Source organism: Cibotium barometz, chromosome 29 (assembly GCF_041138505.1).
Source record: "Cibotium barometz isolate CiBa-2024 chromosome 29, ASM4113850v1, whole genome shotgun sequence".
Taxonomy (NCBI): Eukaryota; Viridiplantae; Streptophyta; class Polypodiopsida; order Cyatheales; family Cibotiaceae; genus Cibotium; species Cibotium barometz.
In genome coordinates this window covers 45,635,518-45,645,300 of record NC_141074.1, presented here as the reverse complement: position 1 = coordinate 45,645,300, position 9,783 = coordinate 45,635,518, and the positions used below count along the sequence as shown (strand labels likewise).

At 39.0% G+C, this 9,783-nt stretch overlaps 1 protein-coding gene across 1 annotated transcript; it reads right to left on the bottom strand.

Moving 5' to 3' along the window:
- Positions 1 to 2,654: 2,654 nt before the first annotated feature.
- LOC147622255 (UDP-glucuronate 4-epimerase 1-like) lies at positions 2,655 to 9,156 on the bottom strand. The gene is made up of 12 exons (XM_086823364.1): positions 8,643 to 9,156; positions 8,028 to 8,109; positions 7,513 to 7,685; positions 6,981 to 7,074; positions 6,672 to 6,758; positions 5,865 to 5,930; positions 5,708 to 5,767; positions 5,538 to 5,602; positions 5,372 to 5,450; positions 3,619 to 3,860; positions 3,363 to 3,437; positions 2,655 to 3,192 (listed from the first exon to the last, which is right to left on the bottom strand). The coding sequence occupies exons 1-12, from the start codon at positions 8,813 to 8,815 to the stop codon at positions 3,075 to 3,077; spliced, it is 1,314 nt and encodes a 437-aa protein (XP_086679490.1). The 5' UTR covers positions 8,816 to 9,156; the 3' UTR covers positions 2,655 to 3,074.
- Between the last annotated feature and the right edge of the window lie 627 nt (positions 9,157 to 9,783).

Below are 9,783 nucleotides of genomic sequence, written 5' to 3'. Positions count from 1 at the left end.
ACCGTCACATAAGTCACTTATAGGGTGCCCAAAACATGTTCTCATTACATATTCAAGTCTTATATGGCCGGAATTCAATACAACGATGGGTCTTTGGCCATATATACAATGTGAAGTATCTAAGCTAAGGTGGGGATTACAAAGAGTGTATGGAAAAAGAATAACATGTGTGTGTGTGTGTGTGTGTGTGTGTGTGTGTGTACGCACGCAAATATAAATACATATACATACACATACACATATACATATATACATATACATACACATACACATATACATATATATATGTATATATATGTATGTTTATGTTTATTGACATATGTGTGTGTGTGTGTGTGTGTGTGTGTGTGTGTGTGTATGTATTTATATTTATGTGTGTGTGTATGTGTATGTATATTTATGTGTGTGTGTGTGTGTGTGTGTGTGTGTGTGTGTGTGTGTGTTTATATTTGTGTACACACACACACACACACACACACACACACACACACACATATATGTATATGTATATTCTTCACAACTAGACTCAATGGAGCTAGAGTCTACACAAGTTGCTCCTCAATGCCTAGAGTAGCTATGTATAAGTTCTTGAAGGAAGCCATGAAAGATTAGGCCATAAGATCCAAGAAAGGTACAATGTATAATATGTCAAAAAGTTATAAAATCCAAATACATAAGACTAAGACTCACGTGCCTAGGCCCATGTCCCATGTACACGTGCATCCTAAAATTACTTCATTACATGATCTTATCACCTCTATACCTAACAAGCATCGCAACACACCCAAATCCTTCATTTTAAACTTCCTTTTATGGAGCATCTTCACCTCATGAATTGTAATGGCACTCTACCCTATGACAATCAAGTCATCAACATAGATGGGTACTATAACAATGCCCCTATCAGTCTTTTTCACATATAGTGAGAAATTTGCTATAGATATATGAAATCAAATTATGACAAGATATTCTCCATCTTGTCTGACCATTGCCTTCGAGTCGCAATACAACTTCCCGATGTGGGTGCACTAGCTCGTCCATGACATCCCCACTCGGTGGTTCTCTCTCACAAAAGGTAGATGAAGAAGAAGCTAAAGAAAGAGAGAAGCCTACAAACAACCCTATCTAACATGCGCCCATCAAGCAAGCAAGATTCAATAGCATACATACAAGCAAGAATGGATAAGAGAAGAGCTCACAAGTATTCTATTGCAAGGGAATGAATGTGTATTACTTAGTGTCAAAATTAACTTATACACAAGTGATCTAGTGTTCACACTAGGACGGCCAAACTCAAAGATCTTCTGATCACTATTTATTGGTCTTAAGCAAGTATGTACATGAAGCCCTTAGACTTTCCATGTTTCACATTAAGCTCATGAGATAAGGCTGCTTTATACGTTCCAATGCCATCTTACGAAAGAAGCTCTCCCTTTATAGAGTCGTACCTTCTAAGAAGACCTTCTCGAATGTAGATATCCCTATAAATAACCATATCTTGTTATTGCTTGAATGGGTTCGTGAGCATACTAGAAAACCAAGGCTAGGAATTTGCAGAGGAGGGTATAGGTGGTGCGAAACACAGAGTTGATATTGCTATGGAGTATTATAGCCATTCAGCACAACCACATGCTCATTGGTTAGTCCTTGTCGACATGCCACTAGCATGATGCACATACTTAGTTACACATACCATGACGTTCATGTCAACTCATGTGCAAAGCCTTTATATAACCTTTCCCAAACTCCACACTTTTGAAATTAAGCCTTTTACTCCCGTTTTTGCTGTCCCATTGCATCAAGAGACTTTCCTACTTGAAAAAAAATTATCAAGGCTGTCCTCTCTTGTGAAAAGCATGATGACATGGACATTCATGTGGAGTGTGGTCAAAATGAATGAGTTGCACACACAAAGCATTTCACCACCGGCAAGAAATTGTTTATGAAAGAAAATCACGAAAAGCAACATGCACACTACATAACCATTCCCACATGTTAAAGAGTTTGCAATAATCATCTCACATGGTGAAGAGTTTGACCAAGCTTGCAGCTATTATGGGCAAGTTTGTGTTTTACAACCAATTGTTTAGTCCTGATTTGTTGAAGTGGGGAGATCCAACATACACTAATGCATGACATCCCAAGAATGCAATCTTGCTCAAATTTGTCCACCATAAGAAATGTAATCTAACTATTCATGGCATCCAACACATGTGATCTTGCATCTCCATGTGAAATTTGTTATAAGGGTCTCAGCCAATAATGAACATAACGGAGATTACATGTGTAGTAGAACATTTGTAATGGTTTAGGAATTGAGAACTTCAAGTTATGTATCTCCATGTATTGCATATACCATTCATAAGAGGCCTCCAAGTTGTAGGCATGGGCTCCAACCACTAGGCAAACACCTCACACCATCAAGGCCAAGACAAGTATGTATCTCCATGTATTGCATATACCATTCATAAGAGGCCTCGAAGTTGTAGGCATGGGCTCCAACCACTAGGCAAACACCTCACACCATCAAGGCCAAGACAAGTGCCATGTATATAAAAGAAACAAGAAAGAGTTTCAGGTATAACTCCTTGTGAGAAGCAACATGCCTGTCCTATGGCAAAAGATAGCCATGGGGAGAAACTTCAACATCATTAGTGGAGAACCCATTGTATATTTAACCATCAAATCCTTTTATTTGTAAATGCAGCAACATAACTATGAAGGTTACAAAAGAATCCGGAAAGAACTTATAGCTGTGGCTCACTGAGGTCTTTACACAATGATGGAGACCTGATGCCCTTGAGGATCTCACTTTTGTACAATGACCCATCACAGCCAATAGGGCACTAATGAATATGGGATATACAACTAGACCCTGTTGTTGTCTTGAGACACAAAATCTATGCATGATGAGTAGGCTACATTTTGGTTGGTAGATAGTACCAAATGCATCACAAGTTTGTATGTGAGAGTGCAAACTCATGTTATTTGTCAAAGGGATAATGCTACCTTTCCATTGGATTGTAGTCACACATCATGCCACCAGCATGTAATAGACTGAGGAGGTGAACTTATTAGTCAGGCTTGTAACCCTTGAGCATGTCCCCATGGCCTGCACCTTCCTTGTAATAGGACTTGTACCATTTCACAAATATTTGCAAGCCCGTGTTCAAATCAGTGGTTGGATTATACCTACAAAACATCGCATAGATCGAATCATAACTCAGCTCCACTAAAGAGTGACATAATTTCTCCGTCTCTCTCTCACACACACCCCAAAATTAAAGAGAAGAGGCGCGCGCACGCGTGCACACACACACCAAATTTTAAAGGGAAGAGGGGTTAAGAGAAGTGACAATTACCCCAAGGCAGTTTTAGCCCTAGTCACGTTTGCATGAGTGAACATAACATCACCAGTGCTAGGCATGGGAATGATCCTACAAAGAAAACGCACATGCATAAGAATTATTTGCATAACACAATAGTTTGTGTGTGTGTGTGGAGAGAGAGAGAGAGTGAGTGAGAGAGAGATACTGTGGGTGATAGATCATCATAGCAAGAGATCTCACATGTAAGATCGGTAGTAATCATGATTATGAAGAGAATGGGGATGCTTACTTGCGGATGGCTTTCTTCTTGAGGTGCTTCTCAAGGATGCTGACGAAGCTGCCCACCTTGACGGGCTGGGTATTGCCCAGGTTGAAGATGCGGAACTGTGCCTTCTTGCGCTTTCTGCCCCCGCTGCCCGTGCTTGGGAGCGCAGTATCCAGCGATGCCACACAGCCCTTGACGATGTCGTCGATGAATGTGAAGTCCCTGGCCAGCTCCTCCCCATGGGGACCTTGGAAGATGGTTATGGGCTGCACACATCCCACACTTCAATAAGTCCAGTGTATCGACGCAACATCAACTACCTTAACTGTCAACTAACTCCTGGCTCTCCTCGTAAGTTATAGTTATTAGCCCCTTCCATTTGAGAAGTTTCATTTCCATCCCCTCCAGTTCATATGTTTGGCTCCAGCAGTTCATGACTTTGGAAGGGCCGGTCACATTTTTATAAGACCACTTGGGAAAGAGAAGAAAAAAGCCATAGGAAATATCAAAATTTTCATGCAGGTAAGCAGAAATTTGGGGTGCCCTGCGGTGGCTATTTTTTAAGGGCCACAAGTGGGCCAACCATGTGTTAATGGGCCCTATGATATGAGATGAGCTACCCTAACCAAGGGAGCTTGCACATGCATCCCCACCACTCGCATAGGGAGCTTGGACAGGCAAGCTTGCCTGTGCAAGGTTGATGGGGCAGCCAAGATAGGTCCCCCTGATGGAAATGTGGGCAGCTGTAACCAGCCTAAGGTCCAGTACACACTGCCAGAATACCCAATCTGGGTGCCCAAACTATGGACACGGAAAACAAGGACGGGCAAGCCAAGATAGGTCCCCTTGATGGAAATGTGGGCAGCTGTAACCAGCCTAAGGCCCAGTACACACTGTAAGAACACCCAATCTGGGTGCCCAAACTATGGACACGGAAAACACGGACGGGCACCCAAGCTTGGCCGCCCTGCTTTACAGAGTGCTGCACCCAGGAAAAAGTTTGCGGAAAGGGGGGAAGGGCTCTGATTGGCTGAGCTCCACCTTGTCAATCCTTAGGCAGCTGGAGTTGGCTGCCCATGAGATGCGAAAGTTGGGGCACGACGTGGCACTCCAGGTCATTCGGCTGTGTGTAAAGCCGAGGCACCCGCCCAACTGATTCAGCCTTTTTCATTGGTTTGCACCCTCGTCACTTTGGCGGGCACCCTCAGTGTGTACGGGGCCTAAGCCTTTGCAAAACACACCCTTACTGGGACAGGCAAAGCTTTCTTGTGCAAGGCTGACAAGTGCCAAGATGGGTCTCCTTGATGGACAAGTTGGACATGTTGTAACCAATCACACCTGCAGAGAGCTCTCAGTTGAAATGCTGGATGGGAGTGTATAAAGCTCCTAAGCCTTTTGCAAAGCATATTATTAGTGTCACAAGCCTGATAGAGCTGTGGCATGTGATGCAATTGGACTGATGAAATCATTGATAAAAAGTGCAAGTTGTAATAAAAAGAGTTTAATTAAACTTTTACTAACATCTACAGAACACAACCTTAATTCCATTATTAAATCACTAAATAAACCAAGCCTGAGTTTAGATTTAAAGAGTTTAATTAAACCTTTACTAACCTCTACAGAACACAACCTTAATTCCATTAAGTCTCTAAATAAACCAGACCTAGCCAAGGCCCCTCTTGATGTTTGTCATTCAGAGAAAACAGCTTAATTAAATTGCCCTCCTGTGATCAAGAGTGTGATTATCTTAACTACGAATTTAAGTGGGAATGGCTACCTTGCCCTCCACAATGTTCCTTGTAAAGGAAAAGTAAGCCATGTCTGGCCTCCCCCATGGACCATACACAGTAAAAAATCTGCCCAAAAAAAAAATCAAGCTAAACAATTGGGTTTGCAGAATCGCATTTAAATAATTTAGATTATGTAGTTAAGATTATTTATACCTTAATGCGGTAATAGACAAGCCGTATATATGGTTGTACGTGTGAGCCAGGACTTCATCTGCTTTCTAAAGTTATTACAATCCAAAACAATAAAAAAACAGAAAAGATTGTGTTTAATACTAAAGATCTTATTGATTTATTGCGAGGAAAAAAATGTATTTTTTTAAAACCTTTGTTGCTGCATACAAGCTGGCTGGATGGTCCGTTCTGTCATCCTCAGAAAATGGAACCTGAGCACATGTATTTTTAAAGGAAATTAAGGGAATTTTCAAAGGACACTTTAGTATATTTTTAAAAAAAACTTAGATAATATTTAATAAAACCAACCTTAGAGTTTAGCCCGTAAACACTGCTGGATGATGCATAGACAATTGCAGGCTGTGGATAAGTGTTCTGCACTTATTTTCCAAAGAAACATTTTTAAAAAACGCATTTATAAAAAAAATTTGTAAAAATATTTATGAAAAGTTTTTTTTTTAATCTTTCCATTTCTCTAATATAATTCCAGTCTTTTTTTTTTAAGACCTTAGACCTCAAAATTATGTTAGAAATTTCACGATGTAATGGACAAGCTCCAATCATGAAAGTACCTAACATTATAATGTTTCAAATGCTTTACTCCCTTTTTGTGATTTGAATAAAATTTATTCACAATTTCTTCCTTACCAAAAGATTAAATCACAATTCGTAATAATATAGCTTACAAAACAGGAAAAAAACAAAAAATAAATAAAAGTTAAATGGCAGAACTTAAGCTTTTCTTTGACCTCAAAACACCCAAAAATTGGAAATTAGGGAAAAATTATTTAAAAAAACAAGCAAAATTGACGTTTAGGACACAGGACATAAAGAAAAATTATAGAGATTATGTATATACTACATGTGATTAAATGTGGTCCGTGATAAATCTCCATGAAAAAAAAATGGTCCATGTAATAATGGACCTTGATAAATCTCTATGAAAAAAAAATTGGTCCACGTAATGAACCTTAATAAATCTCTATGAATTACAAATAATCAACCTTTTTTTTAAGACTGGAATTATATTAGAGAAATAATCAACCTTGATAAATCTCTATTAAAATTTAGATTTATAATAAGTTTTTTCCTTAAATTCCCTTTTTTTTTAAATACCTTGCACTGCTCTAGCAGGGTGACAAAGCCACCAACGTTGCTGTGCACGTAGGCGAGGGGCTTTTTCACCGCATACCGCACTCCAGCCTGCACGCATTCAATCATTTTAACTCATCTTTTAGTACCTTTGTCAGCTCTTATTATTATTTCTACCCCCCAATCACAAGCAAGAAAAATCAATAATTAAATATAATAAATATACTGACAAAAAGGACACAAATTGTGGGTTCCTTAGCAAACAATTTAGTATTTACCTTTTTTTTTTAATTTTCCCCAAAAAAGAAGGAAAAAAGAACTCTGTTTTTTTACCTGTGCAGCCAAGTGGAGCACGTGCGAGAAATGTACCAACTCAAAAAGCTTGGCTAATAAATTCTGGTCATTTAAATCCCCCTCGGCTATAAATCTGCAAATTTGGGAAAAAATTAACTTATCAATCCAACTCCACCATGATAAACTATGGCAATTCACATTAACCAAATTACTAGCTTTTATCACCGCCCTTTTTATTATCGACAACACTAATCAGGACTCTAAACTCAATTAAGCATCAATCCATCTCCTTAGTTTAAGCAAAAACTCTCATAAGTTTTACAGATAAATGTGTTGATGCCGAGTATGTTAACTCTAGCATGACAATCTGTGGCGATTCTAAACAGCGTTCTAAACTCAAATTTAGCTAACAATCTTAAACTCTTGATTAAAGAATAAAATTTAATCAAACATGACAAATCTATAGCCAAAACAAAGCATCAGTAGGCACTCCACAATCAAGCAGGAAGGCTGCATATTAACATTTTTTTAACGATTAATTTAATCTGCATTTTTCCTGCGCAGCCCTTACATTCCAGCTTTGTCCAGATTAGAAGCTCTCGCCCGTTTTAATCCCACTGGATAATAATCATTAAAGTTGTCTAATCCCACCACACCATCGCCTCTCTTCTTCAAAGCTAGGGCAACGTGGGACCCAACAAAGCCGGCTGCTCCTGTGACCAGAACTGTGAGCTGCCCGCCTTCCTGTTCATAAAACATGAAACCAATTAAATAACAAATTTAAAAAAAATAAAAAATCAAAGAAAATTCCTTCATATTTTTTTGTTTTTTTTAACAACGAAGTTAATTTTGGCTAATATATGTAAGAATTTAGACAATCTTATCTTTCACTTATAAAAAGCGGGCTAACTAATAAAGTGGCAATTTAAATAAAATTAATCTCACAAACATAGAAATTCTGCTAGTTACGATAAGGTGTTGAAATTAACTAAAATAATATATGGCATCTCAAAATTGGGGAAATTGGGCTAATTATTCAACAAGGATTTAAATCAAATTTAAATTCGCATGGCATCTGATCCTTGCCTGCCTTTGTGCTGATTGCAGCACAGCCTTCTCCCAAGCAGCGCCAGAATGCGGAGGAGTTTGGAAGAAAAATCCCCACGCTCTGCACAGATCCACATCAAATACTTAGTGCATTTTCCTTTGAGAGAGAGTAAAAGAAAACAAAAATGTATACTCGCCTTAATTAAGAAAGAGAAGAAGTCATCTACATTACGCAGGTTAGAAGAAATACTTATCAAGGAAACCAACTTTGAAACAGGTTAGTGTATCCCATTAATCCCTAATCCGTCCCAATTGCCTCAAGAGAGGCAATCTCACAGGCACTAATCCATGCCATTATGCACTTAATCTACATAAGGTGGGCTGGAATTGGTTGGATTAACAAAGATGGGCTGTAATTGGTTGGATTAACAGAGAGCAAGCCTCACAAAATAGGCATTCATTAAAAAATAGCCTCACAAAATAGGCATTCATTAAAAATGCAATCGTTGCATACGCAATTGGCATTGTCTAAAGCGTTCTAATCGCCACTCTGTGGCACAAAATGGGATAAAATCGGCCCTAAATAAACCTGATTACCACTGATAAAACACCATGAAATGAGATAGGATCGGAGGTATCGTGAGGGGGCTATACATGATGAAGAGGAAGGAGAAGAAGCAGAAGCTTTTGAGCCATCCAAGTTGTCTGAAGGCAGCCCGGGTGAAGAAGAAGTAGTAGGTGTTGGGCCGGCCTTTGTGGTGGGAATCAGCGTCAAGGAGCTTCACAAGCTGAGGGGGGAGCCCAGGAGGCACCTTGGTGGCAGCCATGTACAACAAAGGCAGGTGGTATGTGGTGATAAAATATATTGAATTGGATCTCTCAGAGCTGGTGCTAGCTAGGGAAGGGCAAGAGGCCTTGCTGCAAGGCCAGAGCTGCTACAGAAGCTCATGAGAAGGGGTGCTGTGTGCGTGTGTGTGTGTGTGTAAGAGAGAGAGAGAGAGAGAGAGAGAGAGAGAGAGAGAGATGGACGGTGCTCTGTGTGTGTGTGTGTGTGTGTGTGTGAGACAGAGAGAGAGAGAGAGAGAGAGAGAGAGAGAGATGGAGGGTGCTGCCTCACTTCCTTTCCTCAGCTGTGAGAGTGTTTCCCCTTATCAAAGCATCACACATTAAATCAATCTCCCAACATTTAATATATATTCAGTAAATTCTTTTCTTTTTTGGGGGAAATTAGATCAATCAATCTTTCTCCTCATTGGAGTCTATATCATTAAACAATGCCCAAGCTCATTTTTAGGCCCATGGAGTACTATTATTCCAATGCATTATTTATTTCACATCAACAACAATGCATTTGGGTTTTCCACAAAAAAACTGTTTTGGCAAAGGAATAACAAGCTTTTTCTTTTCCTTTTTATTTCAAAAAAAATATCCACTTTAATTTTACTTCTGACTAGGAAAATTATCCACTTTAATCGTAGAAAAGTTTTCTTCTCTTCGAAATTTTGATAATTTATGTTTAAAATTTTGATTTTTATTGTGATAGCAAAATTGTGCAAAGGGGGTGTTCCATAAAAATCACAAAATTGAGTTTTTTTTTGCTATTTTGGATATTTTTTTAAAACAATTTTGTCGGTGTAAAGGGGACTGGAGAGCTTGCCAAAAGACCGAGCTAACCCTTGGTGCCAGTCTTTACTTGCCTTTCATTAATGAACACGGACCCTTCCTCAATTTTCTAGATTTGATTTAATTCTTTATTTTTTTTCTCCTTTTATTTTTATTTTTTCGCCAGCTCATT

Coding starts and splice junctions, on each gene's coding strand:
- LOC147622255 (XM_086823364.1), bottom strand. CDS start 8,815: ATGGCTGCCACCAAGGTGCCTCCTGGGCTCCCCCCTCAGCTTGTGAAG. Junction 7,686..8,027: donor TGCAATCAGCACAAAGGCAG/GCAAGGATCAGA, acceptor TTTTATGAACAG/GAAGGCGGGCAGCTCACAGT. Junction 5,603..5,707: donor GCTTGTATGCAGCAACAAAG/GTTTTAAAAAAA, acceptor TAATAACTTTAG/AAAGCAGATGAAGTCCTGGC.